The sequence below is a fragment of the Parambassis ranga genome, chromosome 7 (assembly GCF_900634625.1).
Source record: "Parambassis ranga chromosome 7, fParRan2.1, whole genome shotgun sequence".
Lineage (NCBI taxonomy): Eukaryota > Metazoa > Chordata > Actinopteri > Ambassidae > Parambassis > Parambassis ranga.
This window is the reverse complement of record NC_041028.1, coordinates 6,283,901-6,300,753: the sequence shown is the minus strand read 5'-3', so window position 1 is coordinate 6,300,753 and position 16,853 is coordinate 6,283,901. Positions and strand designations below refer to the sequence as shown.

At 40.3% G+C, this 16,853-nt stretch overlaps 1 protein-coding gene across 5 annotated transcripts; it reads right to left on the bottom strand.

Annotated features, from left to right (window-relative positions):
* Positions 1-2,648: 2,648 nt before the first annotated feature.
* Positions 2,649-16,648, bottom strand: uckl1b (uridine-cytidine kinase 1-like 1b). 5 transcript variants are annotated; one of them, XM_028409154.1, is made up of 15 exons: positions 16,559-16,648; positions 11,101-11,294; positions 10,235-10,341; positions 9,085-9,255; positions 8,669-8,740; positions 7,727-7,916; positions 7,462-7,523; positions 6,610-6,626; positions 4,693-4,791; positions 4,510-4,603; positions 4,027-4,089; positions 3,765-3,887; positions 3,369-3,476; positions 3,126-3,282; positions 2,649-2,999 (listed from the first exon to the last, which is right to left on the bottom strand). In XM_028409154.1, the coding sequence occupies exons 1-15, from the start codon at positions 16,630-16,632 to the stop codon at positions 2,920-2,922; spliced, it is 1,611 nt and encodes a 536-aa protein (XP_028264955.1). In that variant the 5' UTR covers positions 16,633-16,648; the 3' UTR covers positions 2,649-2,919. The 5 variants fall into 5 exon arrangements, with proteins under 5 accessions (XP_028264955.1, XP_028264954.1, XP_028264957.1 ...); XM_028409153.1 differs by lacking the exon at positions 6,610-6,626 and adding an exon at positions 5,517-5,536; XM_028409156.1 differs by lacking the exon at positions 16,559-16,648 and adding an exon at positions 13,757-14,142.
* Between the last annotated feature and the right edge of the window lie 205 nt (positions 16,649-16,853).

Sequence of the window (16,853 nt, the reverse complement as noted above, 5' to 3'; positions counted from 1 at the left end):
TTACTTTTTTTATTACACTGCACTAAAACATGTTCAATAGGTCTTAATGTTTAAGGGAGCATAGAGAAACACACATTAAACTCCATCAGTCAAACATGAAGGCCTTTAAACAACATGTCTGGCTTGTGTTTGCACACATTTTCTCATTCAGAAAACTCAGAGCACAACAAATGAAGCCGAACACCGCATCTGTCTCTCTGCTGTTAGCTAACCTGCTCTGAAACCACTCAGAAAGCAATTAAACACTCAGCCAACAGAGCTTAATGCACAAACTGCATCTCATCCTAAAAACATCTAAATCAGCCCGACCTGACTTTATGAGGACAGTCCAGTCTCTTAGAATTTTTACTCATGATAAACTATGCAGATGCAGAGTGCAGGATTACACACACACACACACACACACACACAGAGAGAGAGAGAGAGAGAGAGGAAAAGGAGGGAGATGAAGAAAAAGACAATACTTTACTCTCTTCAACAGACTAATCTAAACCCTCTTCACATGATTCAGAAATACTTTATCATCTGAATAATTCATCCTCGACTGTCTGCATTAAGCTGCCGCTCTGTGCCGGCCTACTCACACCATCTCTTCACATTTACAATGCAGACAATGCCAGATAGCACATTAACCAGACAAATAACAACCATACTTCCATGTTTCCTCAACAGTCATTACAATAATGGAGGACTGCGGCAAGTTTGTGAAGTCTCTTTCTGTCTTAAGCGTGTACTCCTTACCCACATGGCAGACCCTGTGACTCCTCAGACCTCAGTCAAGCCAGGCAGTCTTCATCATGTCAAGTCAAGATGAAAAGAAAGGCGCACAGGAAGAGAGCAGAGCAACTTGGAGTGAAGACGTGAGGATGAGACACACTGAGCTACAACGGCCACTCCTGCATGTCTTTACCAAGCTGTGACCTCATCATGCTCTGTACTACCAATGGGGATGCAACTCACACACACAGTGACACACAGAGAAACACACCACCTTCCTGTTTGTCAGTGCTGGTGGTAAACTTTCCACTGACAAGGGACCAGTGTGAAGGTTTCATATATTTTGTCATTAAAAATAAAATCTCTATTTGAGCAAATGCAATCATTAAAATGTCACATTCACTGCAAATGTAAGTCAACACATTTTTAATCAACACAAAAGCTATTTTGCAGAAAAAAAGCATATTTGAAGTCTTTGTCAGCTCCATGTTAAAGAGCAAAAGAATAAATAACACTGCTGCTTCCTGATATTCTTAGCTCTTGCATGTCTTTTGACTGTCCTTCTCACGCCTCCTCTAACTGAAATTAGATGCCTCTTGTGCGTCAATATCTGGCCACTGGTTTGTAATTGTCCATCAGCTTCACCAAATCCATGTCAATCATACTTTACCGTGGCTGACGTCTTGACAGCTGTCAGAGTGATAATTATGGAAAGTGATGGAAGATATCAAGGTTACTTTCCATGAGAAGAGGACAACCACAATATCCTTCCTGTTCATTTTCAGAGAGCAGGTTACGTGTCTCTCTCTCTGTCTCAAAATGTTTGATAAAGGTAAAAATATGCATGTTGTTCCGACAAGTATATGTCTTCGAGGTGTATTTTAATTTCTCAAAAAAAAACCAGGCAATGTGAGCAGATAAAAACATGTCTTGCACTTTTATTAAAATATATAAATATTTAAAAAAAAAAACATGCAGAAGTGGAAACCCTAAAAATGTCAAACAATGAGGCTGCATGAGTGATTTCATGATAAGTGTATGCAGGAGTGGTGGAGGCAGTAACAGGCGACTAAATGAAAATGCAATGATGAGCCAAGAGGGGCAACTTGTAGCTAATGTGACAGGATGCAGAGAAACGCAGTCAACACTTTGTATTCTTTAAAAAAACAACAGTCAAATGATGATGAAAAAATAATAACTAGCCAAGAACTTGTAGAGGAGAATATGTTTGGCAATGAGGCGAATATGAATAGGCACCAACTTTATCAGATGAATCTCATTCATTTTAACATGGAGTAAAAAAAAGCTCAGGCACTATCAGGACACTTTTTCACCTGGTGATATTTTAGGTTAAAGTGTCCAGCACTCTGCTGCCCTCCCTCTAAACAAACAACCCCACTGACTGCATGAGGCGCACATTAGGACTGCGAGGCTGAATCAAACACTTAATCTACTGAATCTAGATGACCTGATTTTCACAGTAAAAAGATGCATGAGTCGCCTGCTGACTGGTCAGGTTCTATCCATAGTAAAAAATATGCAAATGAAGGACATGCTGCATAAATATACACCACAAGTACATACTTAAAGCTGTATGATGAAAAATAAAAGGTTTTCAGCTGGTTAGGTCCACACAGAAGGAAAAGGGTGAACTGGAGCTAAAAAAAAAAAAAAAAAAGACAGATACACCTACACATTTTCCGATGGTCCTTCAGAAAGTGCTCGTGGCGATGGAAGTTGAGCAACGTAAGTTCATGTTCTGATTTTACTTTTTTGTGAAAGTTGTGAGGAAGGTGTGCGGTAAAAAATAAAAGATTGATTTTTCTTCAACGTCACGTGCAAATTCACATTCAGTTCTGTCGGCCACAGTACACGGCTTAAGGCTAGAAAAATCTTTTCAATGCAACACATTTCAATAGAGTTTGTCACAATTTAAACACTAAAATAAACATTTATAGCATACTGTACAAATAAAAATAGCATTTACACCAAATTAAATAGTTTAAAACAAGGTGGCTATACATGAACATTGCATTGTCTTGTCTTCAGTTGTTTTTTTTTTTTTTTAGGCCACTCTTGTTTGGCGCTTGAAGGATGCACGTCCACAGCCACACAGGGGCAACAAGTGCGTCCTCATATTGTACAGTAAAGGGCACAGTCCTGAATCACCCAAAAGGTAAAAGTGCAGTGCCATTAATTTGATCAGTAAGCAGGCTCATCCATGTCCTCATCGCTCCAGTCAGGAGGTGCATCTGTTCCAAAATATCGATCCCCGAAGTTTCCTGCAGAACAAAAACATGCTGTGTAAAATAAATCTGCATCACATCTTTGCTGACAGCATGTAAAGGTCAGAATTTTGAATAAAGTGCTGACAAAACAGCTCCTCTTTTTTTCTCAGCTTTGCTTACCTATGCCAGGAATAATGTGAAATAAATCATTGACCTTCTTGTCCACAGCTGTGGTGATAATTTTAACCTGTGGGAAAGCGTAGGCCACTGAATGGACTCCCATTTCAGCCATGAGCAAAGACACTAGCAGGATCTTATCCTCCTGAACGTCATGATCCTGAAAAAAACCAACACCGCCCAATTAAAACAAACAACACAAGGAAGACTACTCGCGGCGGGAAAAAAATGAAAAGGCAGACTCACCAGCAGGACTCGTACAGCCATCATGGCGGCAGCTCCGGTGGACACGGTACAATCCATCAGAATCACATGATCTTCGCTGATGTCTTTTGGTAGACGCAGGTAATGGAGCTGAAAATGCGTAAAGACAGGATGTGGTTAAGACCAAAATATCACTCGCATGACCCAAAGAATATTGCATGAGGCAATATGTAGAAACCCCCCAATCTGACAACTTCACACAGAAGAACAGATACACAATGTATGATGAAACAACAAACACATCTATGAAAAGTCTGCTGTGGGATATTAATACAATAACATTTCGATTCAATCTATTCTATTTCAATTTTAACTAATTGCCCCTAAATTAGTTAAATTTAAATGCAAGACTGTTCCAGGATTATTTCAGCTGCATACCTCTGGTTCTCCCGTGTCTTGGTTTGTCTGGATGAGGATCTTGCCGATGCGGACGTCTTTGCACACAGCCCTCAGAGCTGGTTCCATGGTCTCCCCAGCTCGCAGGATGGACACACCAGTGATCTACAAAAAATGAAGGAAAAAAAAAATTAAACTGAGGTTAATTGTGTCAGTTTAGGTAGAGGCAAATTTAGTCTGAATGGGTTTTAAGAAAAAAAAAAGAGAAAAAAGAGATGGCAGGGAGTAAATGGAGTTCACTCACCCTCTTTCCGTGGAAAGTCCTGCCCTCGTAATCCTCTCCCTGAGGGGTCTGGACTACGTGGACCTAAGATAATAATAAATCATAACAGTGTGAGCAGAGCGCTGATCAGAGTACAGTATTAATGTGACTAGCTACAGTGAATTACAAGCTGTCAGTCACGTGTATTGCACACTGTATATTATGATTATGGTATGGAAACTTTCCATTGTGGTGACTGATAAGTTTCCATGCTCATGTTGCAGGCCAGTACAGTATGTGCATCGATAGTCTTTTAGCAAATAGAAGCACTCAGTCTTTTTCCATTCATCTTATTTCTTCATTCTTATTTCCCATTCCTACATACTGCATCCCACTGAGTCTTTTCTATCTAGTGATTATATAATGATTTCCCTCTCATCAGACATCTCGTGTTATAAGATCTACAGTGAACAACTGAACCTTCATGCAGTAAATTAATTGATATAGTATCGCAGTTTTTGTAACCTGTGAAGGGAGGAAGGAGAGTGCTCGCTCAATCAACAGTCGCATCAACCTCTTGGAGTAGAAGATGAACTCATCACGGCTGGTTTCTTTGTTTCTGCATGCGATGATCAGGAAAAGAAGATTAATACCGGTGTGTAATGGAAGCAGAGGTAGGTATTAAATAAAGAGTTTGTTTTTTTTAACCTGATGATGGTGTGCATGCCCCTGACTTGGGGTGTGCTCTCCAGAACGCTGAGGGTTTGTGGGAGGGGTTGGGCCTGGTGTGCAGAAGCCAGGGCTGCCCTGTAACCACGGCAACAAATAGTAGTAGTGCGGGGGTGGCAGAGGGTGAGAGCAGTGGAAAGAAGAAGAAAGATGGACACACACATGAATACACATCACCTGAATATGAGTGCAATTAAGGGAGTATGTGCAGGGTTCACACACACAGACACAGACACACACACAGAAGTGCACATATACTGTATACTTGTATGCACATTCAGAAAACAAACACACACACACACTAAGATGTGTATGCACATGCAAAAAAACCATGAATCATTTCTCCATAGTAGTTAGAGCATATTTGAAAATGGCGCTGTAATAGGATTGCTTGGGAAAAGACAGACAAAATTGCAGAGCACGCAGGGTCAGTGTTGAGTATTCTCAGTGGAAAATTACAACAACGCAGAGACCATGATAATGGAAAACAAAGTTCAGAATTAAAATGGATTCATTTAAAAAATTAACATCATACAGATTTGAAATAATGGACAATTTCACTGTTCAATATAAATAAATGGTTATTTTCCATAATAGGTCTCTATTGAAATAATTCCCCAAGTTTCCACAAATATAAATTAGTTCTGAAATTCTAGTTAGCCTACCTTGGACTCTAGAGGAATAAACACACTGTTACAAATACTCAGTGATGCTTTTATAGTGATACTACAGTACCCATAATGCCACTGAGATACACATTAGACAGATGCAAAGAAAAGAGAAATCATAGCAAATCTGCTCACATATCCCAGCGAAGTTTCCTCTATGGGGGGATTTTTTTTCGACGAAACATTAACAACACAGAAAGACGAAAAACAACAGATAAGAGGAGGAAAAATGAGAAGAGACACAACATCAGGTGGATGAAGGGATTATAACACAGTGAAAAATGTGACAGCTCGAGATTTGTAAAATGTCAAATGTCTTGTAAATGCTGCTGTGGTAAATGGCCATTTTGCAAACATCTGTGGGTTATCACTTACAAATGCATGTTACTGGCAAGAACTTGGGCAATATGCCATACACCAAAAGAAAAGAACAATCAAGTTTTGGATCATATTTAGATATCGTTACACGTGCATCCATTATGTATACGCGTGGGAGGTGCAGAAGTGTGGCTGTCACTCTTTTCACCGTGTAGAACAGTAGAGGTTGGTATTTCAGCTCACAAGCCCCAGCACATCCTGTGTCTAAAGGCAGACACCGAGCTTACTTCCTCTCGCTCTCTGTCTGAGATACTGTGGCCGACATTCAATGGAAAAACTCAGCGCTTTGTAGTAGGGTATTGGAAACTTTCTCTGTGGCTGAGGCATGTGATAGTCAACAGTACCTTTAGCAAGAGCTTCCTCTCTCTTACTTTCTGTTGTAGTCATTCTCTCTCTTATTCTTTTTGCCACTGAAAGGAGGGGTCAGCGACCTGACTCATTGGTGTATTTTTAGACACAGAAGGCAGGAAGAGTGTGAGTTGTCATTTCTCTAAAAGACAGAGAGGGAAAACCAACATCTTTACATTAAATGCTGGCTGCACCACACCCTGTCAAACTGTTTGATCAACTTTCCAAACATAATAGCAGCTCAGCATTTACTGTATTTTTGTTTTGCATGTTTGTCATGCTGGTGTGGTCACAGGGGTTACTCTGTGTTCCTACTGATTGATCGTTAACTATCTAGATTTGGTTTACAGATGCAAGAGTGCCGCCTGGTGACGAGCCATGGCAGCCAGCATGTGTAGAATGTAGAGGTTGGTTTTAGGGGACTCTTCCTCTTCCTGGAGCAGTTGGGGAAATGGGGAAGATGTTGAGAAGAGAATGGTAGACAGGACAAAGGCTACTCTACCTGACGCTGAGCTCGCGCTGTGAGCCATGAAGGGATTTGGGGTGGTGGGAAAAGTGGGAGGGAGAGAGTGAGAGAGCAGTCCATCAGCATGTGTGTTACTGTGTGTGTGTGGGGGGGGGGGATGAAACACAGCAAACTGAACTGTAGCACAAAGTGCTCCCCATGAGCAGAAAGGTTCTAGTGATGACTGGTGATTAGTGCATGTTGTACCACAAATCCAAAAGTGAGACTGACATGCTATGAATCAACACTATGCTGAGCTGCGACATTAATGGAGCATGAATGAATCACGTATTAGGTGATAGTTGCATAATAATGATGTTTTCTTAGGAGACTCGCATAAACAAAAACTGTTTGAAAATGAATTTGATATGAATGAATGCAAAATGAACCACATCATGTCCTTTTAAAATAATTCCATTGGCATATTAAAGCTTTTACTGTTAGAGGAAACTGGAAAAAAGAGCAATCTCTGAGGTGTTCAGACATGGATCGCCTTGGATAAATCTGATCAACTTGTTCCATACATGCAGAGTGAATCAGCATCTACAGATATGTGTATTTTGTGCTGTAACACACTTTACTTTTAACACATGCTTTCTTTGCAGGAAGAAAATGTGGTATTTGTCCTCATGATCAGATAATCAATCAAACATAACTGTTATATGTCTCCATTTAAGCCTACTGATAAGCCAAGGACAACCACACATTTGAATTCTTTTAAAACCTGTGCAGTGAATTTTCTATCCACTAGAGGGAGGTGTATTAACAGGCTAAAGAAGAAGCTAATATCAAAATGGCATGAAATATATGTGACTTTATATATGTATGTGTATGAGCAGGATCTCTTACCTCCTCCAGCTGACTGTGAACATGTTGCACAATCAAATCAATGGCCACCATGTTACCACCACCTGACAGAGATTGAGAATGACAAACATAAAATCAGTAAAATACACTGACTGTATTTTACTATTGTAAATTCTAAACCAGATATGAAGCAGCAGCTTCACTGTTCCAAACTGAAATTAAACACATACTTGAAAGTGTTGCTGTAATAACACAGTGCTTGCAGTAGTAGTATAACAATGGAAATATACAAATATGTTGCACATACCACGTGGTACCACGATATCAGCCAGGCGCATGGTAGGTTCAATGTACTGCTCAAAGGCTGGCTTGACAAACTTGTTGTACTGTTTGATGACTCCTTCGATATCTCTGCCCCTTTCTGTAATATCCCTTCTCAGCCGTCTCACCAAGCGGATGTCGGAGTCTGTGTCCACAAAAATCTTCATGTCTAACAACTGACAGGAAATCAAAGCAGAAGATGGTTAGATGACCAAGAAACAATTTTACACATATTTAAATAAGATGTCATAGTAATCATCATAATGATTGTGATTGATCTCAACGATTTGACTCTTGGACTGTGTGTGTTAGCTTTGCATGAGAGAAACACACATAAAACAAAATGACATTTAATATTGTTCCATGCAAATGATATGTGTATGTGTCATGGTGGACTGCAGCTGTGTATTTGCTAACACATGCCACTCTTCCTTGACAAATAGCTTCATACAATGTCATGAATTATGTGTAGTTAACCACTGCACTCAAGTTCCCCATCAATTCAAATGTTTTAAGTATTTTGACTGTGACATTTTCTCCAATTAATTATAGGTTTTGTAGGTAGTGTTAACAGTTATTCCTAGAAAATGATCAAAAATGTCATCCTGCACTCAAGGTTATACACTAATTTCACCCTTAATGAAACCCATTTGAATTTCTGTTGTTCTCTCCCACCCCCTGCACTGCACCAGAACTAATGAGTGAATAATAAGCACTTCCTGTTCAGGCCATTAGAATTGACAACAAATAACATTCTAAAGTGATTAGGCTACAAAAATGTGGAAGTAAACACTGCAGAACTCAACTATGTGTTTAAATAGGAACTTGATAAGCAACATTTTACAACACATATATGATGCAGTGACTGCTTCTAAATCACTTTGTTCTGTTCTGTTGTCTGTGTTAGCAGGTCATGACCTTGGCCTACCTGTAAGAGTTGTTTATCTGCAAAGGCCATGATTCCCTCAAAGATGATAACACTGGCTCCATACACAGTTTTCTGTAAAGAACACATGCTTATGAAGTAACACAGTCAAATTGACAAACAGCACACATCTACTGCAGCAAACATCGCTACCACTTCTAACTGAGAAGTTCTGAGTAATGAGTAAATATCCCAGTGTTGTAAATGGACAATAAAAAAAACACAGAAATCACCAAAAGCAATCTGTCAAAGACCATCTGGAGATATGCAGATTTGCAATGTGACTGCCTCTCTAGAGAGGGAGATTAAAACCCTCTTAGGTAATCGAGAAACTGAGATTATATGCAGTAACTCTGACATGCTACTCATTAACTTACAAATGCATCACCACATTTTTGAATATGTGCATTTATCCTTACCCACTCCTTCTGTCTTCCATGAGTTGTAAAGTCATACACAGGAATTTTTACACTCTTTCCCTGTTTGAGTTTGCGCAGGGTATGCGTCAGCAAATCAAAGTCAAAGGCATCAGGGTGGTCGAAGTTATAGTCATTACTGGCAGCCAGTGTTTGCTCGTCCTCAGACAGGACCTGAGGATTGACACAGAGTGGATGTTAAAAGCAATGCTTTTCAATTTGACTTTTGTTTACACATAAAAAAAGTAAATGCATGATCTAAACATTATACGCATGCTTTGTCAACACAAACAGTACATGTGCACAGATATTACTCCATAATTACATAACTGACAGAAACACTTGGGCACAGATCACTGTTCAAGTTGGGGGACCTAAATTTAGGAGGACATCATGCGCACTGTGACGTCAGTACCAGGTGGTGTGTGTGTGTGTCCTTAGGCTAGTCAGGCATTTAAACCCAGACCTGGTATTTGGCAGTTTATGAACAGCAACGCCCCCTTCTCAAGTGAACAGATTACATGCTTAATATGATAAAGTTACAGCCTCTATGCAGGCCTTGAGCAACAACAAGAGAAAGCAAGAGATACAGGAAAAATAAATGACTGTTGACCCGTGGTTAAGCTACGAGTAAACTAGCACTTGCTGGGGGTTACAGGAGCAGTGGTCACTGGTAAATCCCTTCTACTCTGCACAGTCTGAACTGCCGCTGTCAGATTTTGACAGGATTACACAACCAGAGAGTGGGTGGAGGTATAGAGGGGCAAGAATGATGGCTCTTGCTTGATTGCTCTCCACCGCTCTTTTTCTCTTCTGAATTCACTGGCCACTGTGCCTCACATATATGCCTTCATTCTCTCTCTCCTTTTTCTTCAGTTTCTCTTCCTATCCTTGTTGTTGCCTCTGGAAACCAAAGGGAATCCTATTTTCTCCTTTTATGCTCTGTCTTATGTACTCAGTCTCACTCTTTTCTACTCTTTGTACACATTAGCAACCAAGTTTGTTGTCTGGACTTGATTTCAATGTAAACTCGCATGAACTTTTGTGCAGTCAGATCCTATCTAGGTAACTAATAACAACATTAAACAGAGATGTGACAGTATGCAAACTGTGCAAAAACTACATAGCATGCATACTGCATGGGCACGCATACCTTGTAAAACGAGTCCATTGAGAGTAGTACGACCCATGGAACATCCAGAGCTTCAATAATTTTCCTGGCTACAGTTGTCTTTCCTGAAGCACTGCCACCACACAGACCTGTGACAAAAAAGTCCATAAAGACGATGAGTAATCGAGTAAGTAAATGAGTAAGTCCACATGCATGTTTTATTATTAAAGTGTAATTAGAAAATACCTTTGCATGGTGGGAAAACACTAGCACTAGCTTGATAGTACATAATGTTCTTGCTGAGGCTGCTTTAGGCTATTATTTTCACACAGAGACAGGCTGAAACAGAGTCTCTGCTTTCTTCAAGGTAAACATTCTCGTTAACGGGTAAAAGCATTTTCAAAAATGTTTTTCCTCAAAAAACGCTTGTATGTGAAATATCTCCTTGTGGTCTGTAAGAAACAGTTTGATAACCTCCTGTCTGGTTAGCATAGTTACTTTACTTGTTCCATAATAGTCGAATGTTTGTGTTGCTGCCTCGGAAATACCTGTCTTTACATTCTGGCATGCAGATATTCTGAAGGAATACTGAAGGTGTCTTTGGAATAGTATGGTACCAACACTTTATAAGGGTGACACTATCCATTAGCAATACTATTGTGATAGTATAGTGTTTATTTATGGAGAAGACGGTTCTTGTCAGAGTACAAAATAAATACTCAATAGCTTTTTAAGCTGAAAGCCATTTTTTGTTTAGCTTAGAGAACTTACTATGTACTATGTCTACTATATGTTTGCTTGCATTAGACACTTTACTTATTAAACAGCATGTCTATAAGACACATAAGACAAAGCACCCTAAATGAAACAAGACAAAAAAAGCTGTGGGTTGAGTATTTCTTTTCTACCGATGACGAAGGCCTCCTTCGATTGTGTCCCATGTTCGTTGTACCAGGGTGGCCGACCCGCAGTGTAGATGGTTCGTTTGGAGGTGCGCAGCAGAGGAGGTTCAGATTTACACTGGCTGGTGGTCCTTTTCCTGGGTGAAAGACCTGTGCTTACTGAGGGGAGAAGCCGGTCCAGTGATCCCTCACTACCTCCACTGTGAAGACAGAGCAGAGCAGCCATCAATAGGTGAAACACAGGCAAAAAAAGGCTTAGTCAAACATTGTTGGGTCCTGGATATTGCTCTTGTTGTCATTCTTAACAAAATGCACCCTATTAAATCAAATGACATGCAATGAAATGTCTTTTCATTAAAGTATGACAGGAGTTAAAGAACACTAAAATATAACCACTGCTCACCAGAATCAATGTGACTTAGATTGTACTTGGTGAGGGTTACTAAAAGCGTAATAAAGCGTGCAGAGAACAAAGCAGCCAGTCATCACACAATACATAATCCCCTAAGGATTATCCATAAGGATGTCTGAGATGCTTGTTAGAAGGTGTCATTGTACCTCTGCTGACTGATGAATGCTGGCATCATATACACAAACACACACACACATCATTTTGGGTGTGTAAGCATAATCAGATGAGCTAAAAATGGTGACCTAGTTAACTAACAAAAAATAAGATGGAACCAGTACTGCCCCTTATGTCACGGGTTAATGTTTAGTGGTTTTTTACATATTCCACTTTTGAACTTTGTCCAGTCTTGTTGATTGCAGGCAGTAAAGTACATATACTGTAAAGCTGCTTAGTGATTTTACTTTAACAACAGCAAGGCATTAAATGTATGTGAAGTGAAATTTTGGCTACTACTGCGAGTTGTGTTTGCAGAAGCTGATACAATAACACCAATAACTACTACATGCAGCAGTGCTACCAGTATCCACCCGTTCTCCAGGAGATCACCTGGAACTTTGGAAACAGCTGTTGAATGCTTGAAAATGTAACCTTTAACAAGGTAAAACCTATTGCAATACTTTGCCTTTAATATATGTAGTGGAAAGGCGTGTAGTATTTGATCAGTTGCTGTAATTGTGAGGACGTGTGATCACATGTAACAGGATGAACAGGTTCTAAGAAACAAATCACAATCCACATTCAAAGTTCTTAGAGGAGTGAGTCATCAAGTACATTTACATAGAATATTCAAAGTAAACATGATGGTCTATTTAAATTCTTCTATAAGCCAAAGCAACAATACAGATGAAACCAGTCCAAGTATCGGGTGTTTCAACACCCAAAAAACTTCATCAACAGACTTTTGCAATGGCTTTTTGAATGTTGTAACAGCGTCTTGCAATGGACTCTCATGACAAATGGAAAGTGAGGAAGAACGAGCCTCAACATTCAGTCAATGTTTGTGGCTAATTAAGATTCAGAGCAGTAACCAAAACAGCCACAAAGAACTGGTCTAACACTTTTGTTGTATAACCTCCCTGGAGCCAACTTTATTTCTCTCTTATACAAGTCTAGTTTACTAAAGTCTGAGTCACCACTGAAGCTCCGGACTTTTTATTTGTGAAAGATTTTACCATAAAAAAATAAAGCAATCACAAAGATTGTAGCCCTATACAGAACTGACACAAATGCTGCTTTAGGTGTTTGAGTGATAAGTCTGAACAGGTAACAGTTGCTAGCAACACTTACTGCAGTATCCGAGACATCCACACTTCACCCAGCGAGGACTGTAAAAAGCCAGATGCCATTATTACAGCTTGGCTGCTTGATAAAGGTGTCTCCTCTGTTCCTATGTTATCCTGTCAGCTCTCCATCTCTATATAGGGCATATATATCTCCCCAGGTGGAGTGTGATGGGGTCAGAAGTGAAACAAACAAGCAAGCAAAGATTTATCTTATCGCATCAGGGTCACCTGAGCTTGGATGGAGGCAGGGAGTGGACTGGGAGAACACATAGACCCTGCATGAGGCATAGCTCACTCTAGCTGTTTTATCAGTTAAACCCAAACCAGGGTGCTATAAAAGATTAGCCTAGCTGACTGTGCTGAATCATGCCCTTGTTTGAGTGGTTAGGCTCATAGTACTAAGAGCCCCTTAAACACTACATACACTGTGAATGCACCTTTGTGAAAAGAACAAACTGACAAGAGGTCACAGTGCAGGATACCTGAGAAGACTCTTATGGAGCAGACATGGAAGGCCTATGATCAGCAGTGGTCAAGGATAAAATTAGCAGTAAATAAGACACAGTGTCAGACATGAGGTTGTGTCTTTAGAAAAACCATTACACATTACATCAACAACAAAAAACACATTAAACGTATAAAAGCACATAATGGCATTTAACACACAAATTTCACCCTTTCCTCTGCTTTTCATCAAAATTCATAAAAGCATTAATTATAGCAACAACAACTTGCAAAAAAATACTATATTTTCACAGCTGATCACACAATTTGTGCCACTGAGTGGCAGATGCAAAGCTTTACAAAACAAAAAGCCCAAAGCTATGACTGCAGAGAGGTAGACACCAGAGTTGTCACTCCTGTTTACCCACATTTAAATCTCACAGAACAAAAACACTCAACTGTCAAACTCACCTGTGGATAACAGCTGCAAATAAATTTATATAAAGAAATAAAATGCACTTACCTTCCATCAGATCTTAGAGTCCAACAGCCAGATATTCTAGCTCCTGAATAAGCTGGTAGAGTGTTCATAACTGGAGAAGTATGTGTATGTCCAGTATGGGTACTCCGCAAGTTATGTTTGCAAACAGGTATACTCAGTATTTATACACACACCTAAGTACAGCACCCTTTACAGTATTGCCCACTGATACAACACATTCAGAGAGAGAGAGAGAGAGAGAGAGAGAGAGAGAGGCTGGGCAATATAGAGGGGAATGAACTTGTAAGAGAAACGAAACTTTAAACATCTGTTTAGCTTTCTGTTTCTTCCATTTACTCAACAGAGGGAGAGAGCTCGAGAGAGAAGGCACTGCAGCTTTGGTGGAGTGTGAAACTACAGCACAGCTTTTCCCTCCTCTTTCACTAGTTCTCCGCTCCTCCCCTTAGTCATCCAGCCAACAAACGTAAGAGGATAACCTACCCTTCAGATTATGTTCATTAGCTGGTATTAATAGCATCAGGTTAGAGCCAGACCTCCCTACTCCTGACACACACACACACACGGTCAGCCAAGCCAGCCAAGCCAAGCTTCAGTCATCTGTCTTTGACAGTCAGTATCGCAACATGTGGCTGGAGGTGAAAGAAAAGGAGAGCGGCAAAAAAGAGAAAGAAAGAAGAGTATAATAGTCAGAACAGACAAACAGCCTGCTGTGATGTTGACATAGTTAACCGAATTCACAGCAAGCATACCTCAGGCTGTGTTTGGGAGGTAAAAAGAGGGAGAAATGGGAGTGAAGAAAGAGAGAGTGAGAGAGAGAGAATACTGCAGAGGGGAGGTGATGTGCTTTTACCCTGCAGGGACTCACCATGTCTCTGCGTGCCTTACACCAAGTCTGGAGACACCAGCAACACAGTTAACACACAGCTACACACACATATACACACAGTGGGCAACAACCCCTCCCTTACTTCACTCACAGTGAAGACTGGGGAATAAACAGCATGATGAAACCCAACACTACCTCTGCTGCTCGATCAGCTGACAGTCTAAGCAACAGCCCAGGGCAACAAACCCACACATACAACACATGAACGAACACACACTCACACACACCCTGACACTCCTCCCAAGCCACATGTTGGTCAGACAAACAAATCATTATTCCAAGAGTTCAGAGGACAAACTCTAATTGTTTTCCACTGCATGAAAAGACAATGCCAAGAGCAACACAGGCCACACCGCTGTAACCACTTAAGGGAGCTTTAAACCAATATTTAAAACATTTTTTAAATATTTGTATGCACTTGACAAGACTTTCTTCCTTTCTGGTTGCTTCCTCCAGGGAGGAGAGACACAGGGGAATTCAGTGTTTTCCACTAAGCTGCACTGTAGTTGTGGGACTGTTGCTTTAAACTGCAGTCAGAAGCCGACAGCTGCAAAGCACCAAAGCCACCTCGAAACAAGAAGCCTGCACTGGTTGCTATGCCAAACATTCGGCCATCTCTCAGTGGCTATCAGGGAGGCACAGCAGGGTTACAAGGCTGAGCTGAAGTAACACTTAACAAAAACTGTAAGCACACTAAACGACAAAAGGGTAATATATTAAACAAAACATGTAATACGAAGCACAAACAGATACTAAATAGTATTTCTATAAACTATGAGCGAGAGTGGGCAAACTGTGCTTTGAGGTGGGTGAAATAATAACACAATATACAGCAATTTAAAGGTAGAAATTTAAGACTTCAACATGTGACAGCTACCCCTTGTAGAGAAAAGTGCCACAATGTCTTTGTTACAAACTGCACCTTTAATGTCATGATGCTGCAAAAAAAACAATTATTTACATTGGCACTCTTCTAAACTATATGAGGTCTTGAGCCACCTGGTATTTTCAAAGCTATACTTTGTGGTGCTTTTAAGTTGGACTATTTCAAAAATTCACCTATTTAAAGCACGGTCCATGTAATAATCCTTCACAAAAATCGAATTTTGTGTTAATAAAATACAGCTTGTTGCAGCTACATTCTCACCAAAATGTGACATTATAATGTTTAATGCTTCTGAAAGAGTGCCCAACAGGGAGAGACACTCAGTGGAGAAAACGATGCAGCAACGCCCTCTTGTGGCTGAGCAGGATGTAGGCTGTGGGCTGGTCTGACAGAGAGCTGACTGTGGAAACTAACTGTGCCATTATAGCAGTGTGACTTATGCATGTAAATTCAGCTACAGCATTAGTCACACAGATCAAATGTCGCTCTGTTCTGTCGCCCTGGAAATCCCGTAAGAAGAGAACATTCAGAAATGTCAGAAATAAGCACTTTACTCGCACTGCCAACAGGAAAAAAAGCATGTCGTGCTTCTCCTCTTTTTGCTAAATAAAAGCTATTTATGTGGATTTTAAAAAAAAGATTTAGTTATAATTTAGGTACGTGCACTTCTGTTTATTTCGAATACTTTATGATATAAGTGATTCCCTGTCCTAAATAAAGTACAATGAAGTTTAGAGGCCACCTCGTGTAAGACAGCTCTCAAAGCCAAGTGAGTGACTGGGCGGACAAAACGACGGATTTCAAGGACTTTCTGTTACTTTTGCAACAAACCAACAATTACACTGTGCTTATCTGGCGAGCGTTAGGGTTATTTTTTGTACTGATAGATTACCATTAATGGACACAGTGTGACAGGTCGTGTTTCCGTGAAAGATGCTTAACCTAAGTGCCAGTAAAAAAATAAACAAATAAACAATAAACTCGCTAAAAAAACGAATTTTGTAGCTAAGGGTATCCGAATAAAAGTCCAAACTCTAAAAGGTTTTTATACCTGTTAGACATAGGGGAGGGTTTCTCCTCGCTGCTCCTCTTTGCGAGCCTTCCTTCCATGCTAATGGCAGACATTTCTACTCTGTTGACAATCAGGTGTTGAGGGTAGAGTTAGCACCGAAGCATCATGGGAGTTGTAGGCTGGTGGCGTTTCGTTGTTACTAAGGCGTTGTTGCAGCGAGCGTACGGGTGGACTCCAACTCCCAGAATGCAGCTGATACATTTTTTTCGGTTAACCCTCTACAGCGCTTTACAGTATCCAAATCTTACTGGGCCTTTATCAGGCTGGCAATGGT

What these genes read in the sequence shown, in the direction of transcription:
- uckl1b (XM_028409153.1), bottom strand. Translation starts at nt 16,632, where the DNA reads ATGTCTGCCATTAGCATGGAAGGAAGGCTCGCAAAGAGGAGCAGCGAG. An exon ending in AGGAAACTTCGCTGGGATAT is followed by an intron (nt 4,792 to 5,516) that starts GTGAGCAGATTT and finishes CCGTGGTTACAG; the next exon opens with GGCAGCCCTGGCTTCTGCAC. An exon ending in TGGCTGTACGAGTCCTGCTG is followed by an intron (nt 3,283 to 3,368) that starts GTGAGTCTGCCT and finishes GGTTTTTTTCAG; the next exon opens with GATCATGACGTTCAGGAGGA.